At 45.0% G+C, this 27,308-nt stretch overlaps 2 protein-coding genes across 5 annotated transcripts in view; one reads left to right on the top strand and one right to left on the bottom strand.

The window, feature by feature from the left end:
- The window catches only part of FCSK (fucose kinase), a 579,999-nt gene extending 577,013 nt beyond the window's left edge, over positions 1 to 2,986 (top strand). For all 4 annotated transcript variants that reach the window (XM_069217519.1, XM_069217520.1, XM_069217522.1 and 1 more), the window contains one exon: positions 2,461 to 2,986. In XM_069217519.1, coding sequence (XP_069073620.1) covers positions 2,461 to 2,541 — 81 coding nt within the window. In that variant the 3' untranslated portion in view covers positions 2,542 to 2,986. The remainder of the gene's footprint in view (positions 1 to 2,460) is intronic.
- A 5,939-nt stretch (positions 2,987 to 8,925) lies between these two features.
- COG4 (component of oligomeric golgi complex 4) overlaps positions 8,926 to 27,308 on the bottom strand; it is a 240,022-nt gene continuing 221,639 nt past the window's right edge. Inside the window, exons 15-19 of the mRNA XM_069217516.1 lie at positions 24,305 to 24,397; positions 23,173 to 23,256; positions 16,181 to 16,282; positions 13,601 to 13,729; positions 8,926 to 13,200 (exon numbers count right to left, since the gene is read on the bottom strand). Coding sequence (XP_069073617.1) covers positions 13,066 to 13,200; positions 13,601 to 13,729; positions 16,181 to 16,282; positions 23,173 to 23,256; positions 24,305 to 24,397 — 543 coding nt within the window. The 3' untranslated portion in view covers positions 8,926 to 13,065. The remainder of the gene's footprint in view (positions 13,201 to 13,600; positions 13,730 to 16,180; positions 16,283 to 23,172; positions 23,257 to 24,304; positions 24,398 to 27,308) is intronic.

Below are 27,308 nucleotides of genomic sequence, written 5' to 3'. Positions count from 1 at the left end.
CAAAAAGGGCAAGCTCGGGTGGGCTTCATTTATGGAGGGTCTGGGAAGCACGCTGGCACCGTTAGCCCACTTCAGCTTGGACTAGGCAGCCTGGGTGCAGTGGTCCATCAGGTATTTGGCAGTGCTGGTTCTCACAGTTTTTTCTTTGGGTGCCTGCATATGCAGGAAAGCAGCTCCTCCACTCAAAGGGAGTTTCTCTTGGAAATTTGCGAAGCACTGGCAGCTTTCCCGGTTTCTTGGAAGCTGCCACAGCAGGGCAGGTCAGTTGCTCCTCGAGGGTCGAGTGCAGGAGGTAGGCTACCATGGTTGGCATCAAGTCTGTCATGCTTCACGGTTCTCAGATTCAACAGCCTTCTTGTCCACTCCTTACTTTGTGTCCAGGTATTGGGGGTCCCCTAAATACTCAATTCAGGGGGGCTTTAAGGGGAGTGACGGGTAGTAGCCAATGCGCTCCTTACCCTTGGGGTCACTACAATCCGTACATGACCACTTCCTTTGGGGAGTGGCCATCACCCTATCCCAGAATTCCTCCCTCTGAGGAAGGCCATTTCTGTATACCAAAGGTGGTGGGCTTCTTTGAAGCTTCCTGCCTTGGAATGCAGATTTGCAGGTCATCCTGTTGGGAGGAGTGTATAAACACCTCTCCCAGAACGGGCTTTGTTTCTGACCTCCAGAGAGCAAAAGCTCTCACCACTGGGGGTCAGATTCTCATCTGTTGGTGGCAGACTCGTTAGCACTAGTCAGTGAGCTGGTAGGCTTTTAGAGGGCATGTCTAAGTTGCTCTGTGGTTGCATGTATTAATAAATCCATCACAGGAATCAATGAAGGTTTTTCAATACAAGATGTTTGATTCCAAACATCCCTACTTCCAGTGAGTGTCCAGCACTTGTACTTAAAATGGCATCCCTGCTCACTTAATATGTCTAATAATCCACAAAGACATAGCAGGGTCATAACTGCTCTTGCAGATATGTCCACACTTGTAATGTAATGCACCCTGCCTTAGGGTTGTAAGGTCTGCTGTAAGGGTGACATACCAATATTACATGCAGTGTTTAGGGGACATGGCACACAGGGTGTGTGCCATGTTGCGTTTTCACTTTTAGGGAGCACCTTGTTACGCAACCTGCAATGGCAGTCTGCATGAGCTTGGTGCAGGGTCCCTTAGAGTGGCACAAGTTGTGCTGCAGCTCATAGGGGCCCTCTTCAGTACCCATGCCCAGGTACCAGGGTACCATTTACTAGGGACTTAGGTGCTAAAGAGCCTGGTCACTTGGGGAATGAAGTGAGCAGGTGTCTTGTTTTGGGGAAGGAACATTGGCACTGGGGACCTGGTTAGCAGGAATCCAGCGCACTTCATTCAAAGTTGCATAAAAAAGGTGGGGGTCCTGCAACCATAATCCTGCTTTGTATAATAATGTCATATTTTGGCTTGTTCAGAGGTAGGGTTGTTCTCTAATATCAACATTAGGACATGGAGCTAGTACTCAAAGGGAACAGTCCCCACAAATACAAAGCTTGGATTAGGCCAATACTGTCTGCGGGAGAATAGTGCCGCTGACATCATTCTGAGGCATCGAGGTAATACCTTTGGAACAATGCTGCTCCTACCACGTTCAAGCACTGTTTAAGGACCAGAATTATTATTTTTCAGCATAATTCAGAGCTGCAATCAAAGTTGCTGAACTGCACAACGGGGAGAAAGCAGTGCAGAGACGTATGTATTAATGAGCTGATGAAGCTCATGACTCCTGCGATGGCATGCTATAAAGGCTACCTAGCGTCAGGCACAGTATTTGCACCTTGGTGCAGAAGTGTGAGGCGTGCTTTCTAGCATAGGATTTAACTGGAAGCATACCACTTAAATACAAAATCATATGCCTAAACGAACCCTTAAAAATACCAGGTGTTTTATGTATGCTGTGCAGTGCAGAACGTGTGCAACATGGGGGGTGTTTGCATAAAAGAAAACCTGTTTCTTGTTAGCACCTGCTTTAAGGACACATTATGTTTTGAAACAAAGCCTGGTCTAGCTATCTTAGTAGATTGGGCTTGGTGTCATAAACTATGTATGGATGCTTGCATGGATCCCCAGAACCCTCTTGACACTAAGCAGCCAAAACACCATTTACAGTGGGATAGGACACTTTGCCAGCGCAAGCTAAGTCTTGTGGTGGAAAGTAAAATACCCAAGAGTTTGTGCCGCTTTGCCTGACTTTGCTCCAGCACAAAATCTGTCCCTCAAAGAGGAGCGCTGCTTGTACCATGGCGATGGGTGAGCACTTGCTCAGAGGCAAGAATGTATTTAACATAATGCTGTAAAGATGGGGTCAGTGCTAGTCCAGAGGCACTGCCAGTAGACTACCACAGACTCATCGTCTTACACTGTTGGTATTGTGAAGGGTGATGTGATGACAGTAAAGTCTTGTTGGTCTTACATGTGTATTGTCTGTATTTCAGGGTCTGGGAAAGTTCAGTCTGCATCCTGTCGAAGTGGACACCCTGGGTCTGTCTCTTCGGTTGGAGCCGGGCGAGGACTGAGGCGCTTCTAAAACAGAATGCTTGGAGAAAACAGAAACCCAGCACTCTACGAGTAAGTAGAGTGTCAGGCATCTATGCAGCAAACATCAGGATGGAAACCAGAGCCACCTCAAAGACAGTCTACGAAGTTAAGCTTCTCTGCACACTGGGAAAACACAACTCCCTGCTGAGAGCAGAGTTGGTGATTGCTGTCCAGGGATGAGGGCTAGGCCTGGCCGTGAGCAGTAGGTAATCACTTAGGTGCATTCTGGGACAGTACCTTTGATTTTACTGGCCCAAGGAGAAGGACTGACTGTTCTTTGTGGAAACTGGAGAATGCAGATGTCTGTCAAACTGGGGGATACTTTGAGTACATTTGGAGCTTAGTTAAAGGAAACCTTTCAAATGAAGCATTTATTTTTCAATTGTCCATTTTGTTAAAATAAATCTATATCTGAAAGCAAAATGCAGATGTGTATTTACTTTGCAAGATCACCCAGCTGTGTGAGCTTTCTGATGAATGTGTGTTATCAGTACGAAAGGACTGCAACTGAATCAGTCTTTCATCCAATGCAGGCGATTCCTAGCATATCTCCAGTCTCCAATAACTAATTCAGAATGTTAGGTCACTTTTAGCCAAAAATTCCAGAGATGTATTTTGTTCATTAAGAACAATAGAAAGCGTTGCACCTTCCTTATCTGGACTGTTCAACTTGTAATTAAAAAAACTAAAAAAACAACAACACATTTTTGGAATCTTACCTCCAAAATAGGTACACTTGAGGCGAAAAGCTACCCTCATCCATTTCCGCTCCAACTAATAAAAGGTATTTATTACACATCTAAACGTCTGAGTTAGTGAACAAAGTATTTCATGTTGCTCAAACATGCTAACAAGATTTCCTCAGGGTACTAAAAACAGGAAGAGGTAATGAAAAGGTCGAAACATATAAAGGAATTCACTTCTGTGTTTTGTTATTGTACTGGGTCTTACGGTTTAAATAAAAAGTTATATAAACACTAGAGCATACCTTACCAATTCAATTATTTTTTGACTTTCCACTGATTGGCTTTTCCACAGAATTCCAAGTTGTGTGATTCAGAGTTCTACTTTTAATAATGGGCAATGCCTGGCCAGTAATACAAATGAAATCTTTCCATTGTCATGCGCATAAGTTACTGATATAGTTGCTCTCATTGTATTTGTATGGTCAGACCTGCTGAATATTTTTTCTATATCCTTTATTACGTTCCCAGAGGTGTTTAATTTAGGTATCCATAGCTGTTGTTAAAGCTATTGTTTTATTTTTTCTGTTTTCATAGTGAGTGATGCTAGTTGCTGTGACTATCTTTTTTTAAGGTCATACGTTTTTACTAATACCCTCGTCCTGTCTTGATGACAAGGTGGATGGGTGCTACCACACATGCCTTTTACTAGGGCTCAGGTTGATTGGGTTTCACACATTAGTCCTAGTTCAATGGCCAGCTACGTAACACAATCTATTTTGCTTGTCATGGCTGGTGGATGTTGGTGTGGTAGTTTTTTTTTCCAGGGCTCCATACGTTAGTTCTCTGAGTTGTGATACAGGGAAAATTAGGTCAGAAACTTTATGATTTTCCTTCACTGAAGTTATTTTCAGGCAAGGTCCAAGAACTATAACCAAACATTTATGTTAAAGGGGATATAATCATTATTTCAAAAGTGAAATAAGTTGTGCCTTACTATGTTTAAGTGTCTGTTTTTTCCTGACCAAAAAGTTGTTACATCAATTTTTTTTTTTTTTTTTTTAGATGTGAACTGCATGGCGCTTGCACCATTCAGGACAAACATTTGGGCATATTTACAAGCATCTAGCGCCACCTTGCGTAGCCATAGCGTCATTTTTTTTTTATTATTGTAAGGCAGCACTAACGTGGCTTTTCCCCGTGCCGTATTTACAAAGTGGCGCAATGCGTGCATTGTTCCACTTTGCAACCCCTTGCGCCACATCATGCCTGCGTCAGGCATAACATATGCAAGGGGGCGTTCCGACGCAGGGAGACCTGAAAAAAATGCACGATTAAATTTACATGTTTTCACTATGCCATTTTTCCGTCATTTCTAATGCTTGCTCAGAGCAGGCATTAAAATGACGCACCCATTTTATTTAATGGGCCTCCCTATGCTTTGCTGCACTAGCGTCAAAATATTTTACGCAAGTGCAGCAAAGCACCACAATAGCATCAAAAAGTTTGACACTATTGTCCTAACGACCTCCATGGTGCACCGTATTGTAAATACAGAGCAACATGTCATTAGATGGGGCAGGGGCGACGCAAAAAAGTGGCGCATTGGGACCGATGCACTCCAAGGTGCACCGTATTGCAAATACAGCGCAACCTTGGTGTCATTAGATGGGGAAGGAGCGTCGCAAAAAAAGTGGCGCATTGGGACCGATGCACCACTTTCTTGTAAATATGCCCCATTGTATTCTATTCCTACTTTGCGTGATTTGGGTCAGTCTCCTTCAGCCATCAGCTTTTTTTGCTTTACAACGTTCAGGCATTGGCTTGAACCGTTATCAATCACATCTTCATCAGCCACGTGATGGCAATTTTTCAATTGAATGTGTGGGTGTGCTACTCTGCTTCCACTAGAATGCATGAGGGACTTTTTTAAATCTGAAGTCGGTCAGCGAGAAGCCTGATAGGACTGGAGAGTGAAAACTGACAAAAGCGTCTGAATAATGAACACTGCAAAACACAAAGCAACCCTTTTTCAGGTCCTTTGATCTTAATTAGAATAGATTTGATATTTGTGCAGTATATGTATACTTGACCTGTGTGCCACGCATACATCTACAGGCTTTGCCAATGCTCGTTACTTTTTCTATTTTTCAGCTGAATGGATGTGGACACTGTGCTGTCGCCCTCTTGTCGCTTGTTTCAAAAGCTGAGAATCAATCCAAGTGAAAATGGTGTTTACAAAAAGATTAAACATAAGGAGCACGTTTTAGCAGTGGGTACAAGTTAACAGTAAAGAGGAGCCTATCTATTTTAAAGAAGAAACTTTCCCCTGGTCCTATGTGTACAAAAGTCTAAATTCTATTAATAGACACACAGGCGTGAATTATAGGCCGCTGTCGAGTACACTTATCAGTCATTAAGTTTTAAGCTGAAAAAATGAGCAGCAGTAAACGGCTCTGTAATGGACCATTACTAACATGTTCTGTCATTTATATCCAAGCTGGGAGTATGTGTCAAAAGGGAAGGAACCCCAATACTCTTCAACCCCCCCCCCCCTTCTAATAGTCACACTGTGAATACCTTTACACCTTAGTAAGGCCTTGCTAACCGGAACGGTATGTTTGGCGTTATGCATTTTTAAAACAGTAACAGAACTTAACTACAATGTTTAAATAACTCTAGACACGTTTAAACATTGCCAATTTAAAAGAATCATTGTGGAAAAATTCGGAGGGTGCCCAGATATTTTTATTTCCACAGGGGGGAGCTAGCATTAAAAGGGGACATTTCCCCATGCTGTCACTTGCTCCATAGCAATAGCCTTGCCCTCTTTCTTTAATGATAAACTGTTTTTGGTCAACAAATGAGAACTCGACAGGCTCACTGGAATACCACCATGCCTCTGGCTAGTTGTTTTTGGTTTTAAATTTAAAAGCAAACTTCATAGATATTTAGGCCCATATTTATACTTTTTGACGCTAAACTGCGCTAACGCAGTTTAGCGTCAAAAAGTTTTGCGCCGTCTAACGCCATTCTGAAGCGCCATGCGGGCGCCGTATTTATGGAATGGCGTTAGACGGCGCAATCAGACCGGCGCTGCCTGGTTTGCGTGGGAAAAAACCACGTAGACCAGACAGCGCCGGCGTAGGGGGAAAATGGCGCATGGGCGTCTTAAAATGGGGCAAGTCAGGTTACGTCGAAAAAATCGTCTTAACCCGACTTGCGCCATTTTTTAACGACGCCCATCCCCCATCAACATGACTCCTATCATTGTAAAGATAGGAGTCATGCCCCCTTGCCCAATGGCCATGCCCAGGGGACTTCTGTCCCCTGGGCATGGTCATTGGGCATAGTGGCATGTAGGGGGGCACAAATCAGGCCCCCCTATGCCACAAAATATTATAAAAAAAAAAAAAAAAAATACTTACCTGAACTTACCTGAATGTCCCTGGGGTGGGTCCCTCCAGCCTTGGGTGTCCTCCTGGGGTGGGCAAGGGTGGCAGGGGGGGTCCCTGGGGGCAGGGGAGGGCACTCTGGGCTCATTTTGAGCCCACTTGTCCCTTAACGCCATGCCTGACCCAGGCGTTAAAAAGCGGCGCAAATGCGCCGTTTTTAGCCACGCCAACTCCCGGGCGTCTCTTTTGCCCGGGAGTATAAATACCACGTAAAGGCCTGGGAGTCATTTTTTAGACGGGAACGCCTCCCTTGCATATCATTAACGCAAGGAAGGGGTTCACGCTAAAAAATGACGCACATTCCGGGAACTTTGGCGCTATTCGCCTCGAACGCCATAGTATAAATATGGCGTTAGTTGGCGTTAGTTTTGCGTCGAAATTGCGTCAAAAAAAATGACGCAATTTCGGCGCAAACGGAGTATAAATATGGCCCTTAACATTTAGGTAGAGAGTGGTCTGATGGGAGGTTAAGAGTGTGTATTATAGGTACTCAGGAGCCTCTCGGGTAATCCGAAAGATAATCCATTCGAACAACAGTTATTGCCCAGCATGCTGGAGAGAAAATTCAAAATACATGGAAACCTCCACCACTGAAGAACCACTCGGGGGCAATGAGGATCCTTGCCAGTTTTTGTTGGCTTAGGCTGGCAAAAAGTTTTAATCTTGGGATGGGGGAAGGCCTATGCCATCTTCATCATCCAGTTTTTTCTAAAAGCATTTCCCCTGTAAAGAGGGCGTGAGAACCTGGAGGTCAAGTGCCAAAATTGGACATGTACTTTGGTAGTAAATAAATAGATGTCTTGTATTCCCAAGTTTTTAAAGATGTGGGAAAGCCTCTTTGGCTAGTTACTTCTCTCCTCCCAAAAACATGAAGATGGCATAAAAGTAGCACCTCAGACACACAATCCTCAGATCACCACTGAGCTGGAAAGAAGGCAGCATAAGGACTACTCTGCTGCTCCCTGAACACAGCAAACAGAGGCTACACCAAAGACTGGGCTGGACCTGCAAAAAGGTCTGTGCCTCTTTGTGGAAAAGAGCTCCACTTGTGCCAGATGGAGGACGTGAATCCAATGGCTAGTCCCTTGTTAAGCACCAGGATCACAAAAGATGAAGGAAACCAGCTCCCTCGAGAGCCGTGTTACCCCTGGACACCCAAATGCCTCCTGGGGGACAGGGTCCTGACCCTCACAAGGTGCTCCCAAGTCTGTTGTGCCAGTGACCAAAGTCAGAGTGGATTCTGGTTCCCCCCGCAAAGAAGATTTACTTACCTGTAAGGAACCATTGTAACTGCTGACTCTAGGAGACCAGTTGGCCAGTGGCACCTGGACCTGCACTGGACTTCACTAGTGCACTGTGTGAGATCGAGCCCGGGTGCAGGAGACGAACCCGGACGCTTGTGGATACCAGGGATGCCCCAGAAACACTCACTACATATCTTCAACTTCCTGTATTCCCCGCATCAGTACATTTTCTTTGCTGGACTGTAGTAAATAAAAAAAAGTGCACAGAGGACTCTGAGATCGATGGTCCCGACAGGTAACTGTCCCCCTGGACCCGAGTGGTCCCTGTGATTGGCTCCCAACTCACTGTGGCTACAACAAGGGAGTCCTAACAGCCGTTTTGCCCGTTGCCTTCAAACTGCTTGCAACAATTTATTGCATTTAAAGACTAAATGGCAGTGATTTAATCTCATCTTGAACAAACGTATGTTCAGTTTCCTTCAATAGTATTTTGTCATTTTGGTACCTATTTAAAGATAATAATACAACTTGTTTTAATAAATTGGTGTTAAATTTTTATTGTGTTGTGTTTCTTACTTATTGACTGTTTTCTTACTTCTAAATACTATACGCTTATTCCTTTGATTACGCCCGTTTGTTCTGTGCCACAGCTACCCAGGACAAAGCTAAGGGTTTTAATGAAGAAACCTAACTGGACCTGATAAAGATTGTGGCATTTTGCCACAGTGAGGTCTCACAACCACACCACATAATAATCCACTGTAAGAGGCCGGCACAGTTTATAGTGTACACCTATGGTGTGGCACCCTATAATGAGTCTAGGCAACTCTTACTGATAGTGAATAGATGTCCAGATAGCAGACGCTCTCTAGAGGTAGATGAGGCAAGCAGCTAAAGCTTATCCAGGAGGAATGTAAAGGACTTGCAATACCAAAGTAGTCAGGCAGTAACTTAGTCACAAGAAAGAATCACACAAGTGCTGCAAAAATAAAGAATACTTTATTACAGCACTACTACTAAACTGACATTTATATATCTCCCTTTGGAGATATTACATACAATTATACACAAAAAATAACAATCTGAAATAGCATATACATATACAGGGCCCTAGGGGAGGGCCAAACCATATACTAAAAATGTGAAAGTGGAAAGCCAACCAAGGTAAGTGTGGTGGTTAGCTAGGGGCTGGGGCCAGTTAGAAATACCAGAGGTAAGTACAGCAGTAACCCCTAGCAACCAGGAGTAAGTCAGTTACCCACCCAGTTGTCCCACAGGCTAACACAGGGAGTAGTGGTTGGAGTTTGAGGAATTCAGGGCCCTTCCCAGTAGATCCCGCGGAAACCAGCAGATAAGAGGATGGATGGAGAGTGCCCCTACCACAGGGTACCCAGAAATCAGGAATACCTACTCGAGGGACGCGGATGCAGAGGGGAGAAGGGACTCTCTATTAAGACTTTGGATGCCTCAGATTGTCCAGCTCCTGTCACAACTCGTGGACCTGCAAAGGAAGGGGAGAGAGTCCAGCACCCAAGGAAGTGCCCAGGTGGTGCAGCTGGCAATGCCCACCCACCTGAAGATGAAGTTCCTGCCAGTCGGTGGAAGAAGTCCAGCTGCGGGGTCCAGGAGCTGCTGAAGATCCCAGAGGTCACCTAGGAGCTGTCCCTCAACAGTCACCGGATTGCAGGAGGGTCAATGACCAGCCAGGTCACCAACAAGCACTGGCAAGTGCAAATATGAGTTGCAGAAGGATTTGCAAAGTTTTGGGGACCAGCAAGGTCCTGGAGACTCTACCCAGGAGGGGGAGTTAGGACTGTCCCTTCGCCCACAGGAAGGCCAACAGAAGTCGATGGAGCCCCCATGATTGACCCACAGGCGCCCGACACAGGGAGTCAGAGGAAGCTTTACCAGCCCAGCAAAACAGAAGTCCCATGTTGCAGGACAGGAGCTGATCTTCGGTTTGCAGAGTGCTGGGGGCCGGGGCTTCTTGGAGCTTGAAGGTCTCCTGGAAAAAAAGAGTCAACAAGCCTTGGCAAGTTCAATAGTCGCGGTGCATAGGGGTGCCAGTCCAGTGGCAGGAGCAAGGGCCTACAGTCTCCCAACTTGGATAGAAGACAAGCAGGACCCAGAGGAGGCCACAGACTCACCACCTGTGAAGCAGGATTTTCGGACATTCAGGGACAGCAGGCCCCACCAACTGGTCGACATTGCCTTGAGGTGCCTGAGGTTGCAGGGGAGCTACACCTTCACTCCAAGGGAGATTCCTTTGTGCTTCCTGGTGCAGAGTCCTTGTGACCCTGCAGTATAGACAGCCTTGGATGTTGCTGAATTCTTGCATGATCCGGAAAAACAATATAGCAATGGGAGCTTTCCTACCAGAAGCAGACTCACTCGGTTCTAGGCAAAGACCAGCAGCGGTTCCAGAGGCCAGGGGTAGAAGATGTCTTGTAGAGAGTTCCTTGTAGAGTCTTGCTTGACGAATCTGAGGAGCCACCCAGAAGGGAGCCCTTAAATAACTCTAAAAGGGGATTGGTCACTCTCTGCAGTGACCCACCTATCAAGGGGATCAGGAACGTTTCCTTCCTGGCCTAACCAACCAGATGCTCCCATGGGCCTCTGCACATCTTATTTTCAAGATGGGGCAGAATCAAGTGGCCACCTGGCAGAGCTCTGGGCACTCCAAAGGGGAGGGGCTGGACAAGGGGGTGGTCACTCCCCTGTCCTTTGCTTAGTTTCGTGCTGGAGCAGAAACTGGGGGTTTCTGAACTGGTGCAAACCGGATTATGCAAGGAGGGCACCAAATTTGCCCTTCTAAGCAGTCTGGTGGCACTCCGAGGCCACCCAACCCCAGCCCTTAGACACCGAATACACAGGGAGACGTGGTTGCACCTCTCCCTTGCAGGAAATCCTTTGTTCTGCTCCTCTGGCCTGAGCCTGGCTCATCAATAGGAGGGCAGAACAGTGTCTGTGGTCAGCAGCAGTGTGGGCTGGCAGCCGGAACCCGTAAGCCTGCATAGGCAGAACTGGAAGATCTCCAGAGTACATGGTATCATGCAACTAAAATGGATTCGGTGTAGTTGCATGATTCCAACATGTTTGATACCAAACATGCCTAGGTTAGGAGTAGCCATTATGTAGTTGGACCACTCGTGTTGACCAGTGTCGACTACATACCTTAATATGGCTTTCCCGCACTTACAGAGTACAGGAATTGGCCTGCTCATGCAGGGGTACCCTCACACTTGGAGACATGCACCCTGCCCTTGGACTGAAGGGCCTACCAGAGTGCTGATATAAAATCTGAGTGCAGTGATTAGGTTTGGCAGTGAAAGGGTGCATGCACCCTTTCATGCAAGCTGAAATGGCAGGCCTGCGTTCACAGTTTGCACGGTCTCCTATAAGTTGCATAATACATGCTGCAGCCCATAGGGGACCCCTGGTGCACCAATGCCCTGGGTACTATATACTAGGGATTACAAGGGTGCACCAGTAGGCCAACTGTTGGTGTGAAAAGTAACACCCTACTAAATTTAGGGGAGAGAGAGAGAGCGCGGTCATTGGGGTTCTAGTTGGCAGGATCCCAGTGAACTACAGTCCAAACAAACTGGCAACAGGCAAAAAGTGGGGGTAGCTATGTCAGAAAGATGGTACTTTTATACATCCACTTTCCTACATTAAGGTAATCAACTATTAACAGAGATGCACATGGAAGAAAAGGGTAAACCATTAAAAGCAAACACTCCACACAAGACAGAAAACTGAAACCGCAGGTAAAGAAATAAATATTTTACTTCATTCCAATATACCCTCCTGCTGGTAAAGGCAGTCTTAAAAGTCACTCCATGAAAAAGTGCGTGGACCTCTCATAAGAACATATTTTCATATCAATTATTATTGTGCTTTCCTTTTAACATTTTTCATGAAGTAAGAGCCTCTGAAAGGTGCCTAGATGAGCAACATTACTCCACTTTATACACAATACCCGCCGTGCCTTTCACTGACGTGTTTCAGGTCTATGCAGCAGAAGGTAACACTTAATGCTGAGCCTTGCTCCATCATGGCTGTTATTTCACCATGCCATTCCATTGACGCCTTAGGTCTAAAGAGGGCTGTCTCAGAGGGAGGAAAGTAGAGCATGGTCTCTTCGCTTGACACAGACAGATAATTCTAACAGCCTTCACATGCGGTGGATAAGAAAGCAGGTCGTCAGTAGTAGCCAAGTGGGCTCCACATCTTTCTTCAGTCTTTATTAAGAGAGTGCAGTACCCATGCCCAACAAATTGTTGACATCAAACTCAGAATATTTCACAGGGTGATGGTGACAGCTTTGAGTCCCTTTCATTGGATGGATCTCCAAGTTTCTCGTTTGGTCCTGGAGAAAGCACTACTGGGCCTCCACCACACACTTCCACTGCTCCGGCATATGCAGAAAGTCAGAACCACAACTAGGTTGAGACATGGTGACAGCTTTGCATGTCAGAAGAAGGTTATCTTCCATCTAGAATCCCAACATCTGTACCCACCTTGTGATTGGATTTTGGCAGAGGGAGGCTAACACTGTCCTCCATTTACCTTTACATCAATGCCTTTGGGTGAGTGGGAAGTTCATTTTTTAAGCTGAGCGCCTTGAGCCTGTCTGCCGCATTGTGATGCTGAGTTTTGTAACTCATACCAAAATCAGCAACTGCTATCACGTACCACCAGACATAGTCGTTCTTATTTACTGGGAATCTAAACATCAAAAACTACACCAGCCAATCAGTCACCCAGCTGAAGAAATCATATTCCCTAGATCCTTTAAGAAATCTCAGTTCTTTTCTATTTCAAGTGGTCAAATAGTCTGGACCCTTCACCACTGCCATGCACGATCTAACCCTAAAGTTAAATATTTCAGACTTTAGTATCATTTGCCAGCATCCACTTAAAAACATACAGCTCTTCGTTCTTACTCTTGCTGCCCAGGCCGGCACATCCTAGACATGCCATAGCGTCCAAATGGAACACCATGGAGAACTCATTTTACATTCCTCTGCAGTGTCTCTCTCTCTCACTGGGCCTTGATAACAAGGTAGGCTGCAGGTGTGCCAGTGCTTGCTCCTTTTGTGTCAGTCTTCAATCCTCTACAGGCGCAGCCTCTTGATATCTTCACTGCGGAAGTCGTTGCGGAGTGCTAAGACTTGCCTGACCTCAGCTGGTGTGAGGCGCCAGGTCAGCGGCCCAGAGTTTGGACCCCAGTAATCTAAGATCTCAGTTACCTGCGAACAGAAAATGGCTAGTCATTGATAGGACTGCATAAAAGGAGGCCTGAACAAAGTCAGGAATACTATACGTTGTTGAAGTCCATTTTTGTAAGAGGCAGTTCAGTGAAAACCATGCATTACAATGAAAACTGCGGTTATGCAGATTAATACATGCAACTATAGAGAATATTAGAGGTGAAAAGTGAAGTAATACCGCCATAATTTTGCTACCCCTGTGTGATGAATGTAGCTGGTTTTAAATAATGGGGGATGGAGAGTGGTGGAGGCAACAGCACAGGGTCATGTCTTACAGAGATGATGGCTGGGATAGCATGGATCAGTTGCTCTCCAGTAAGACAGCCCCTGTCGGGGGGCACCGACAATGAAGCAAAACACAGAGAGGACCATACAATACCCGTTCCAAATTCAGGATGGTTGCCATCTGGGAAAGACGGGCAAACTTGTCACGGATGGTCCAGGTGGTCACAGTGGTGAGGTACGCAATTAGGGAACGGAGCTCCTTATCAAACTGCAGGCCTCCGAGCTGAGAGAAAATCAAAGGTGTTACATCAGAGCTTGGGCCATCAGGCCTAAAATATGGAAGTTTCAAGGAAAGTTTTTTTCAGTCATAACAAGAAACATTAACATATTTTACAATTACATAAGTCAGTGGCTCTCATTTTATCAACTGTGGAAGGATGAAAGACTAAGGGGGTCATTTTGACCCTGGCGGTAGTAGACTGCCAGGGCTAAAATGACGGAAGCACCGCCAACAGCCTGTTGGCGGTGCTTCCTGGCCTATTTCGACGCGGCGGAAGCGCTGCGGTCGCACCGCCGGGGCCGGCGGTATTCCGCCATATTTGCCCCGGCGGTATTCCGCCAGATTTGCCCCGGCGGTGATAATCCGCCTGGGCAGCACTGCTAGCAGCGCTGCCCAGGGGATTACGAGTCCCCGACCGCCAGCCTTTTTCTGGTGGTCTGAACCGCCAGGAAAAGGCTGGCGGTACGGGGAGTCGTGGGGCCACTGGCATGGGCAGTGTAGGGTCCCCCTGACAGGGCCCCATGCGGCTTTTCACTGTCTGCACAGCAGACAGTGAAAAGCGTGACGGGTGCAACTGCACCCGTCGCGCGGCCGCAACACCGCCGGCTCCCATGTTGCGGCTCACATCCCCGCTGGGCCGGCGGGCTGAAACTTGGTTTCCGCCCGCCGGCCCAGCGGGGATGTCCAAATGGGCACCGCAGGAGTGCGGTCGCATTGGCGGCCGCCCGGCGGTTACAGCTCGCCAAAGTTGTAATGACCCCCTAAGTCACTAAGATAAGAATCTGGAAACTGCAGGTTTAATCTATGTCTCTGCAGCAGGTACACTAAGTATGAATGGTCTGAGCATGATTTAAAAGAACATGGCACAAAAGGTTGGTCGTAGCACAGTTTTTCCATAATGCTGCAACCAACCTTCCCCTTTGTGGTGCAAGGGATGCTTAAAACTCTTGCACTGCACGGGTATTTTTGCAAAGATCCACAAAACTGGCAGTCTTGTGAATATTAATAAAGCAGGAATCGTACTGTGGCTCATTACGAAAAGTAGTGAATGGAAAGATGCAGCCATGTAGGGGGAAGTATGCCCATTAGCAGCCCCCTTCCCCTGACACGGTTTGCAGTTTCTGCATTGTGATTCGTAACAGCCATCAAGAAGCACAATGCACTTTGTGTTTTGTGAACTGTCACTGCATTCGACAAGTCAGTAGCACTGGCTCTGTGAAAGTAAGTACTTTGTGCATTAGGTCTCGTATTGTTTCTTCAAACTAAAAATGCTACATTTGATACATTTTAAGGTGATCCCACAGCTGTCAAAATATTACGAGGTTAGACTAATATAAAAAGTGTGTGACACCTATCTATTGACTATTGCAAAGGGACAGGCCAGGACGTTTGCAAAGGGTACACACATCAAGAGGGACTCAAACCTCTGTGAAGATCACTGCTGTGAGGATGTTGGGATGAAGGTATAACATTACTCGCACCACATACAAAGGGTGAAAGTCAACAATGCTGATATCTACTCTTCTAAACTCTATGGTTGTAGATCAATTATAGTTTGCGAAAGTGCCCTGCGATGCCTCTTGCTTTTGAAAAATAAATGCAATTTTAAGGAAAAGTTATATCGTTTGATGAATAGTGTTTGTTTGCCCTTTATATTCGAAACAAATGTCATACAAAGCACTCTCCTTTTAGACTTTAGGTGTCTCCTCTATTCAGAAAGAAAGAAGAGGATCAGTTGCTTATGAGGTGTGAGCCCACCACCTTGGATTTATTACACTTTAAAGCTTCTTCCCCTAATTTGCATAAAGACTATCAATCTTTGCTCAGTTCACACACCCAAACACATGATGACAGTCAAACTCACAAAGTCGTGTACGTAGTTGGTGAGATGGTGTAGACAAGGTCCATGTTTTTTAACGGGCAGCAGGTGCTCTAACGATTCACTGTGTTATGTCAGGAACATCAGTGCAGTGGTCTGGTCAGGACACTGCATCTGGGGTCTTATAATGTAGTCCAGGATCATGCAAACTTGCAATGGCCATCACTGTCAACGCACAACCCAGATCCCATTTTGAGAGTTGGCCAACGTGGATATTGTCAATTCTAACAGCAGAGAATGTGCAGCTGTACAGTCACAGAAGATCTTTTGTAGAGTTCAGAGAATTGCTTCTAGGATGTTCTTTGTACCAGCAGATATGAGGCTTAAGCCTGGGGCTTCTGCATTACAGCAAAATCCCTACACTAAAACTTAAAAAAAAGACACCAGACATAAACGAAGTCTATAGACTAGACACAGAATGAACTAGAAATCTAGGATATGCTGATATATGAGTGGCCTTGCACATTTCAGTGAAGCTGTGTCCAAGCTCCTATCTCTTATGTGATAGGAATCCTAATGCAGAAAAAAAAGAGGAAGAAAAAAGTCAACAGGCAAAGGAGTAATGTGCCACTTACCCTGTTAAAGGTGGACTTCAAAACCACTTTCTCTAGCTCAATCGCAACCAAACTTGTCATGAGGCTGGTCAGGTTATCGTAGATGACAGATGACAAGCCCACCTGCAGGGACAAAAGGAATTTTTTACCCTGTAAGCATCAGTTCATGGCATGTAGTGCTGTAGATTCACATGCTCTGCATACTCCTGCGGTCTAGTGCTGGGTCCGGAGTTGTACAAGTTGTGTTTCTTCAAAGAAGTCTTTTGAATCACAAGGTAGAGTTACTCCTCCTCTTGGAGATAATGCGCATGGGCATCAACTCCATTGTTAGATTGTTTTCCCACTGGGGGGTGAGAATGCAGTGTAGAGTAGGTGTAAGCAATGAGATGACCATGCTAAATATATAGTGAAATACAATGTGAAACTGCAACGGCCACAGGTGTCCGGGGAAGAGGGTGGGCGCATGTGAATCTACAGTACTACATGCCACGAACAGATGCCTACAGGGAAGTAACATATTCCTTTCGAGGCATGTATGGCTGTAGATAAACATGCTGTGCATAGACTGTAAACCAGTTCCCATCAGAAGCGGTGGCTAACCTGTAGGTGTAGCAGTTTTTTGAAAATAGTATGTAGCATTGCCTGATCTACACTGGTTTGCTAGCATGCTAAAACATCCACTCAATGTTTGGTGAAGGTGTGTGGTGTAGACCATGTAGCTGCTTTACATATGTCAGCTCTAGGAATATTTCTTAGAAAGGCCATGGATGCTCCTGTTTTTTGGAGTACAGAGTTCTCTGGGAGGAATGGGTAAAGGTCCTTTAGTCTTAGCATAACAAGTCTGAATGCATTTTACTATCCATCTGGCTATGCCTGATTATAGGGTTGCCTATGTGTGGAGGTGAAAAAGCAACAAAAAGTTGTTTAGTCTTTCTGAAAGTGTCAGTTCTATCAATATAGAAAATAAGTGCTCTTTTAACACCTAATGTATGAAGAGCTCTTTCCGCAACAGAATCTGGTTGTGGGAAAAAACTGGCAATTCCATCGATTGGTTGATGTGAAATTGAGAAATCCACTTAGGGAGATATTTAGGGTTGCTGCAGAGAACCACTCTGTCTCTATGTAGTTGGAAGAAAGGTTCTTCCAAGGTTAAAACCTGGAGCTCACCAACACGTCTAAAGGAAGTGAAGGTGACTAAAAATGGCACCTTCTAAGAAAAAAATTGAAGGGGGCTAGAGTGTAGGGGTTCGAATGGGGGGGGGGGGTCATGAGTCTTTTGAGGCCAACATTGAGGTTCCAGGAAGTTGCGGGTAGAACCCGTGGTGGGATAACTCATTTGAGCCCCTCTATGAAGGCTTTAAGAACTGGGACCTTGAACAAAGAAAGGTGTTATCTATTTTGGAGATAGGCGGCCATTGCAGTGAGATTTAATTGTATAGATGTGGACTGTAACCTAGCCCCTTATAAGTGAAGTAGGCAGTAGTCAGTGTCTTGTACTGTGGCTTTGAAAGGATCAATTTGTTTTGAATGACAGTAGCAGACAAAAAACGTTTCCACTTTTCTGCATAGCAAGCTCTAGTGGTGCGTCTATGAGCTTTCTTAAGAATGTCCATACATTCTGGTGGCAAGTTAAGGTAACCCAACTATAATCTCAGGAGCTAAATTGCTAGGTTGAGAGTTTTGGGATCTGGGTGTCTGATTTCTCCATGGTTCTGAGTGAAATGGTCCGGCCTATTGGGGAGCTTCTCATGGGTAACTACAGAGAGGTCTAGTAGTGTTGTGAACCAGGGTTGACTAACCTAGGGGGGAGCTACTAGAATCATTTTAGGATGTCTGCCTGAGCTTCCGAACCAGAAATGGACAGAGAGGGAGGGAGGAGGAAAAGCATAGGCAAATATCCCTGACCAACACATCCATAGTGCATGGGAATCTAGAGGCGAAGTTTGGGCATTTTGCATTTTCTGCAGTGGCGCAAAGGTCTATTTGAGTGAACCCCCCACCTCTGGAAGTATAGGAGGAGGACTTGTGGGTGGAATTCCCACTTGGGGACTTGTTGCTATATCCTCCTGAGCGGGTCAGCAAAGTCATTGTCCATTCCTGGAAGGTATTCCGCTAACAGGTGAAAGTTGTGATTTACATCCCATTTCCAGATGGTCTGAGACAGGTGAGACAATTGTGGAGACCGTGTGCCCTCTTGTTTTTGTAGGAAATACAGGGCTGTCATACTGTCCATCTGGACTTGGACAACCTTGCGAGTCAGGTGAGGGAGGCATGTTTTCAATGCTAGGTGGACAGCTTGAAGCCCTAGGTAGTTGATATGGAGACTCTGGAGTATATCCCTGAGCCCGGATCATGAGGAGGGACAGGTTCTATAGTTCCTTTGAGGAGAAGAGCTCAAACGTCTTGTCTGAGTAATGTTTGATGTTCCTGTTTAGCCTGTGAGCGCGAGGTGGAATCTTGAGACGCTTGTTAATGAGATCCAGGCAATAGCCATGTTGGATAATGGCTAATACCCACTTGTCTGATGTGATGGATTGCCGTGTGGGTAGGAAATTTTATAGTCTGCCCCCGACAGGGGTGATATGATCTGGGGCTGTAGAGGGTAGTCACTGTTTGCTGGAGGTGTTGCTCCACGGGGGTAGGCACGATTACCTCTACCTCTAGAGTTGCTACCTCTATAGGAGAAACAATCGTTAGCCTTTGAGTAGGAGCCCTGACCTTTTTTGTTTTTAGTGAAAAGTGGAGGCCTTAGAAGAGCTGGTTTTTGAGACTCCACGGTAACCTGGGCAATGAAAAGTGCAACGGGGAACAGGTGTTTGGAGGGCTCCCATTGCTTTTGCCATCTCGGTGTCCTTTTACAAAAAAAATAAAGATATATTCTAGTGTGGCATCTACCTGACGGCCAAAAAGATGTTCTTTATAAAAGGGCATGTTCAACACAGCATGCTGAGCCTTGGTTTTAAACCCAGAGATTCTAAGCCAGGCGTGAATACTGGCATTGATTCCTCTTTCTGCTGCGTCAGGATCATCAAGTACGCGACGTACAGAGGTGTTTGTTATGAGTTTTTCCCCAGAGACCAACTCTTTGCCACGTTTTTTGTGTTCCTCTGGGAGATACTGGAGTAGATCTTCCATTTCGTCCCACTGGACGCAGTCGTATCTTGCTAGGAAACCTTGCAAGTTGGGAATATGCCAATGGTTTCTAGCTTGAGCGGCAACCCTTTTTCCCGCAGCATCTATTCTTTAAACTTTCCTTGTCAGGAGGTGGGGCATCTCCCGCAGCTTGTGAGTTGGCATGCTTAGGTGCTGTGGTGGTAACAAGAGAGTCTGGTGGTAGCTGATCCCTAATGTAAATAGGGTCGGATGGTGCAGGCTTATATATTAATTTTTTAATCTAACCTAGGTGCTATGACAATAGCCCTAATAGGGTCTTTAAGTTTGTTGTCAGTATGTCTGAGCATGCCTTTTAACATGGGCAGGTTTTGGTAGCCCTAAGTGTGGAGGAAAGTGTTGAAGAAAAAGGTGACCCTCTAAGGGCTCTTTATGTAGGTCCACATTATCAAATGCAGCACCCCTAACTATAACCTCCTGGTAAGAGGTAGCATCTTCAGTAGGAGAAAGGCATGCAGGATCAAGATCTCTGTCAGCATAGGGATCGCAGTCATATCCATCCCAGGGGTCATCTCTTTGTGGCCCCTCAGACTCAGCAGTATCTGACTGTGGACACCCTTGCAGTGAGATGATGGAGAGTCTGGTAGTGGTGGAGGTGGTAAGAAACATGGAAGGGGTGGAGGGCTGGGAGCCTGGTCCACAGACTTCCTTATAGGAGAGACTGGCCTGTCCAAAGCCTCTTCAAAGATAAGCTTCCTTTTAGGTGGTGGAGGAGTGGAACCCTCGGCCAGCATCAGCCTGGATATGAATTTTCTTCTGGTGTGTGTCCAGTTTTTCCGGCAACTTGTGCAAGATTGGTTCCACCGGTGGTTAGGGATCAGTCTTGGAGCTCAGCTTAGATATCTTCGGCTCCGAAGCTTTCAGCTTCAGGTAGAAGATACGCTCAGCGCCAAGGTGGCTGATGTCAACTTCAGGCTCGGCACTGAAGGTCGAGGCAGGCCCGATTGCTGGTCTCGGCCCGATGAACTCGATGCAGGGTTTCAGCTTGGAATGTGCTTTCAGGACAGAGCCCAAAGGCGGGCATTCGTAACTGTTTTTCAGTGCAAACCATAACTAGATAGCAGTGGTGGAACAGAGGCCTCTGATTCTGAGGCCAGAGGTGCCAAATGTCTTTTGGACAGATTGGTCTGGTGGACGGGGGCAGGGGGTGCCGTACTCATAGGCTGCTGAGCTGGGGTAGTGTCCTCCATTTCAAAGTCAACCTCAAGCTCGGAGCCAGAAGTTTTGTCGATGGAGAAGGCCTCTTCTTCGACTGAAGGCTGCTCCTGGGCATGCTCCTCTCTGAATATGTCAGAAGTGTCGTTAGCTGCTCTGTACATCTGGAGGAGATGCGCTCGACGATCCTGAAGGGTCTTTTTGGAGCAGAATGATTTGCATACATTGCAATCCGTTTCTCTGTGCTCGGGGGACAAGCACAAGTTGCAAACTGAGTGTTGTTAGGTGCAGGGGTACCTTCGTCTAGCAATGCGGGCAGTATCTGAAAGGCGTGCGTTCCTTCACCAGTCTGGCATTGTCGAGAACTGAGATGGAGGGTGAAGGTGGGCGCTGAGGGGCTTTTGGTCGAAGGGGATTGAGCAGGCGAGGATTTACTTTGATGAACAGATGAAAAAACGGGAACAATACCAATGGAAAGGATTGGAAGTGGAACCAAAGATCGATACGTAACAGAGTTGAAAACGGACCAAAGGCACGTACGTCAGACCCCAACGGCAGAGAGAAAACAATCTAACACTGGAGTCGATGCCCATGCGCATTATCACTCTACCTCGTGACTTAACAGATTTCTTCAAAGAAAAATAACTTGCACAACTCCGGGCCCAACACTAGATGACAGGAGTATGCAGAGCATGTGTATTTACAGCCACACATGCCTCCATCAGAGGTATTTTTAAAGAAGGAAGACAGTCTACAGCGATTGACTGTGGTGAACTCAGGAAGTCAGAGCGTTTACATAAAGATAAAAAGGGTGGCAAACCAGCAGCACTTATGATGTGGAGCAGTTGGCCTATCACCTTCAGTCACTCATTAACAGGCAGGCTTGGATTTCATGTCTGAATTTGATCTGACTAGCTCTCTGGAAAACTCATGCTTAGGAAAATCCATGTTCCTCAATTCACAGTAACACATGTATCATGGTTGAATAACCTGCAACAGTCAACAGTGTGAGTTGGAAATCAATACTGAAGAATTGTAAATGTGAAGGCTACATAGGTCTGGTAGTCCATGTTACAAATCAATTTCTATTTGTTTGTGACACTGCAATCTTGCTCCTGCCAGCCAATATGTAAGCATTAAAGCCATCATGCACAAGAGTGCGCATGATCCCCTGATGTGGGCTGGAGTCTCACCAACAGCCTACAGTTAAAACTTGAGCAGTCAGAGAAACGAACAGACAGTTTAATGAGTGAAAGAGGTGACCAGGATGTGATCAGTTATAAACTGAATGAGGCCTATAGCCCATCTCTCTTGCGCTTTTAATAAGGTGTTTAGTACAAAAACATATTGAATTGTACATGGGTAAGTATGTACAGCGAGATGTTTTCCACTGAGGGGTTTTAAATGACATTGCAAATGAGAGTCTAGTTATATCCACCCTCCACCCCCACAACTACCTTGAAACACAAAAATAGTACCAGGCTTTCTACCCACCAGCTTTCACATATTAAAACTACACATCATGCCCAATGCCTTCTACCTGAGGCTAGCCATTCCCTCTTTAATTTGGTTAACTGGAATGACATTAGAATAGTTGACAACAGCAGCCAGAATCTGTAGTTTTGCATAATGGCAGTCTGCAGAACTCATATACAACACTTTGTTGACCTCTGGGTCTATTCTAACTTATCTCTAACAAAACATCAAACTTACACAAAAACATAGGGATCTTAACTAAATGGAAAAGGCTACGACTTTTAGTTGACAGAATGACTACACAGAATACTCCATTACAGAAATGTGAATACCTAACTATATAGCGCCTCCTCTAACCCCATTCCACTTTCCAACCCCAGTACAAGAGTGATTATCAACTTTGTGTCGAAATAGAATAAGTATCTTCTCAAAGAGGGCAATGTCTTTGATTTTCACAAACCTGCCTGTCTGGCTTATTACCGGTCAGATGTAGGGAAATATAATCCATTATTCAATAATAGTTATAGGATTCCTGCCCAATGACCAAAGACAACATTTTAGTTGAGTGAGTAGGCCAAGAATAAAGTGCTTTCGAATGGAGATTTTTCGGGACCCATCTGAGATGTGGACTGTAGTGTCAAATATGAAAAGTTACTTTACTATAGCATTTCCTGTCCAGAATGTGCAACTTATTATTTAAAGAAACATCTTTCCCATCATCAAGGAAATCCCTCACCTTTGACATGGCGGTAGGTCAAATTCTTTGATTAATAGGAGGATCCCATGATGAAGAAGGAAAATGGAGTTACCTGTAGCAGTAGTTCCCTTGCATGGGTATCTAACTTGTAGTGAAACACTTTTTGTTATTCGGTAGTGTGAGGAAGGTATACACTCCCCAAAACATTTTATTTCTAAAGGTTAAGAATATGAGGAAGAATTGATATTGTTTACATATTCGGAGTTTTCGTGCAGCAAGTGATTAATGAGGATACTTTTAAATATGCCATCAGAAATGATGGGATATGGTCAGAACAAGTGGATGAACTTGACGGAAAGCAGCCAGAAAATCAGGAGTAAACTTTGATTTTAGTTGTCTGGAAAGCAAGAAGATTCTTAGTTAAGAAGAGTTTTATTCCGGGAAAGAGTATGTAGAGAAGCTGGAAGAAACAGGAAAATGTTGACCAGCTTTAGCACAACAGCTATGTTCTCACCTTGAACTCAGCCATTAGGGTTTCGATGTTGACTATAAACTGTTGCACCCAAGGGTCGTTGGCCTCGTAGTCATTAAACTCCTCCTGAATAAGAAAACAAAGATGTTATTGGTCACTTCTCTTAAACGTTTCCTCCTTCCACTGCTCAGGGAGGACAGCTCAAATGAGTAGCTCCTCCCTGATATGGACCTAACCCTTCATTCTGTAATATGCGATTTCTAAACCGAGGTCATACTGGCTTCTGAAGCGAATCCTCAAGAACGGATTTTGCAGCCAGGCTATAAAAAGCAACCTTGAGAAATGGAGTCATTAACTATTGTTAGCATGTGGAGTTGAAAAAGCTAGCACCGAGAGGAATAAAGAGGGGCTCGGTGGGTGCGAAATTGGGGTGGTTCTTAAGTGCTGATTATTTTAGGAACCCTGCTGGGATCTCCGAATACCAGAATCTCTGATTACAGTCCTGTGCAATCTTTTGGGGTTCTTGTGACATAGCAAGGGGTGGTGGAAATTTGTGGACAGGGAGGAGGAGAGATTATTGTTCATTAGTAGAGAATGTTACAGTAGATCAAAAGATTATTTTTGCCAGGGGTTGGTTCCCAAATATTGGGAAAGAAACAACAAGTACTCGATGTACAGCCATTAGAAAGTGTGTCATAAAAACCATAAAAAGTGAGGACCTAATTACTGTTAACATTCCACACTGCTGATTTCCTTACTTCTGGATCTCAGTACCATTATTATTACAAATACAGACTCAGACTCTCACTGTCGCCCATGGGATAAGTAGTTCTGGCTCTGGAACCGGACAACTTTTAGTAATTAAATTAACTGAATTAGAATGACAAATTGTGAAACAACCTCATCTCTGCCTTAATTCACTGCTACGTTGTTAGCCTTCTTCCCTCCCCGAAACCAGCAGGGACAGACAAAATGTTCATTGTGATTGACAGGTGTATAACAGCTAATATCATTTTGTGGTATGCTACTTTGCATAGGTTTAACATAGCACAGTCTGTTACAGAAACCTAGAACCTAGACTTTCCATCATCTCTGGATGGCCTCGACTTCTCATCCCACTCGTCACATATTGCTTTAAATCCCCAGCACAAGTCCGTTCAGTATGTCTGCTTACCTCCTCTATGTTGTGAGAGATGGATAGGAAAATGTTGATCCAAGGTTTCACCTGCGGCTTCACTGCCATGCTGTTTAGTTCCCCCAGTCCTTCCTGTCAAGTGACAAAGGAGAGAAGACATGTGAAAATGGAAGGCAGCACACAGATGTAAAAGAAAAATCATCCATGCCATATGCATATGGCTGAGGTCTTGATATTCTTTCTGGGCACTGTCTACTGTTAAGACTACATAAATGGCATCCTTTGCATACCCTTGTTAATCCAGTTCAGTATCCAGAGATTTCACCAGGGCCACATGCATTAAAGGTCCAAGAACCATGCATTATGAAAATGGCCAAGGACCTGTCTTCCATCAGTCGACCTTGGATTGTGAACAAAGTAAGTACATCTCCAGTTCTTTACAATGGGAATGAAAACTGCTACCTAGAAAGCAGCTTTCCATGCCCTTAAAAAGTATTTCTGGGAACAGATAGTGAAATATTTTAATTTCCATACCTCTGCTCCACAGAGCAATCATTATGCAATATGCACTCTAAATGAGACACTCCCATGGCTAGGTCTGGGGTGTTTGAGAAAACTAAGCAACCTGTTGTAGCATTTGGTTCGAACTCTAAGGAAAAAATGGTTGTCAAACATGGCATCCTAGTGCAATTAACCTTACAAAATGGTGCCTTGAAGCCACCAATTGCCGGGTTAAGACAAATCACGAGCACATTTCACAATATGGAAGGCCGCCAGAGCAGCATTCCTGTAATATGTCTTTGCCTAGATTTGCAAAGCAGTAACTTGAAGGTAATTTCACATGCAACGGGAGCTCTACTGCCTTGCAACAGAGTGAACACATTTGTAACAAGCATTTGCAATGCAAAAAGTCTCTCATTTGCTTGAGTTTCAGCTATTGGCGCTGTAAATGCATAACTGGACTTTTCCTGCCACAAAAATTGGTCAACTCTGCCGCATAATTGTGTCCTCTCTGTCACATAATTCCAGTGACCCTGCATATAACTAAACACTTTAATTTACCTCCTTCCTCTATCTGCAGCAACAAATGAAAACATTGCCATTATTTATTATATTATTTATTAACATTTATTTCTATGGCAATTCCATGTTTCTCGGAAGACAAATATACCACAGTAAATTCTGCATCCCGTAATTAAAAATACTGATGGTATAATGTCGAGTGCCAGCAAAACAGTAGTATGTATGGTCTATTTCTTTTTCATTTCCCTTTACATCCAGGAAGCACTATTCCTCCAGGAGTGACAGTTGAAAAGCTCAGTTTTGTTGGATACGAGCTTAAGGACATTCACTAATAAAAGTACTCCCATGAGTAACTTTATTTTACTTATTTGTTCACTTTAACAGAAAGCTTGATTCAGTAAAAAAAAAAAAAAAAAAAAAAGCCCACAACACCTAAACTCCTTGTTAAATTAAAATTCTGTTTCTTGTTTTTGTTGTTTATTAATCTTCGTTTTACACCGTGGAGTCAAGAAACACCTTTTGACCAAAATGGAGTCGTTCCAGCAAATTCCTCCTTGCGTCTTAAGAAAATATGTAGGTTAATTACTATTCAACAGTCAGATTGGACATATACATTTAAAAACACCAAGACAAACATCATAACATATAACAGGAAAACTGCATATTGACCATACAATCACTGCGGTTTCACATGGTGAACCAATCTGCCCTGATTCTCAACCGTGAATGTTATTGGATTCATATTACAGAAAACAAACGTTTTGTAGTCTACTTGTCTTCTCAAACACTATCTTAGATGACCCCAGCCTCAGACAGATTTGTGTAATATTGGTACACCATGTCTCGAGAAGCTGTGTCCCAATCCAGAAACAAAACACTTGCACAGAGCTGCACCACACGAGTGCGTCTGTTTCTTCATACAAACCTGTCTGCTTCTTCAAACTGGCATCCCGTTAAAAGAACTGCAACATATAAAACTTAATATCACACTGCACACTAAATAGCACTATAATCAAGACTTTTACCGGTTCCATGAACACTAGAACGTTTAGAGTGATTTGTTTTTGAACGCACGGCGACTAGAAGTACAAGCATTTGCAGCGCGAGGATTGACAACTAGCAGCAGAGCAGAAAGGATGCAAGCAATGGCGGGAAGGAGGTGGTGGGAGCAAGGAGGCAACAAATGGCCACAGATGGCTCTGATACATTTAAAATAATCTGTATGTTATACTCTTTCATACAGGGGCACAACGCAGGTCCTCTGGTGACCCCCCCCCCCCCCCTCTAATTTCCTTCAGGGAAGTCCCTCATTCAGCCCAACACAAGCCTATGAATATCTGTGAGCTATGAGAGACTTTGCGCTTATATCACATTTTGGGGTGGGGCATCATTTTGTGTCACCCCACTTCTTTCATGACTTTTTCGAGGTAAGACCTCTCCTCTGACTGACGTTCATGCAAATTAGGGGAGTGCTAGTATCCAGTTTCAGAATTGCTGGGGACAGCAGATTTGGAATGGCCTGTATTAAAAAATACAATATCTCGAAAGGGTGGCGCTGCTGAAAAGCTGTCAAGAAAGTGATCAAATCAGGCACATGTTCAGGGTGCTAGTTATTTTCTGCCCTTTCAGCAGCCATCACACAAACGCTTGAATGCTTTTGATAATTTCTTCAGAGCTAAGTATGACCCTTCCTGCATACGTCTGCACAGCCCACCCAGCCGTAAAATGGGGCAACGATGAACTGTGTGTTCAGCATGTAGTGACTGTTAGCTCTGGATTTTTTAGACCAACCGTGGCAGAACCTCTCTCCGGGTGAGGAGGTAATGTTGATAACATAAGAGAACAAGCCAAGCAGGGGCACAGGACAGACGTAAGGGATGGAGTGTGAGCGAGGAGGCAACAGATGGCCAGTGATGGCCAACAAAAAGGATCAAACAATGAAGTCTGCTCAGAGGAGGGAGATGGGGCCATCACACGCTTTAACAGGAAGGAGCGTAAACTTAGTGTGATGGCCAACAAA

This window comes from Pleurodeles waltl, chromosome 12 (genome assembly GCF_031143425.1).
Source record: "Pleurodeles waltl isolate 20211129_DDA chromosome 12, aPleWal1.hap1.20221129, whole genome shotgun sequence".
Lineage (NCBI taxonomy): Eukaryota > Metazoa > Chordata > Amphibia > Caudata > Salamandridae > Pleurodeles > Pleurodeles waltl.
This window is presented reverse-complemented; position numbering and strand designations above follow the sequence as displayed.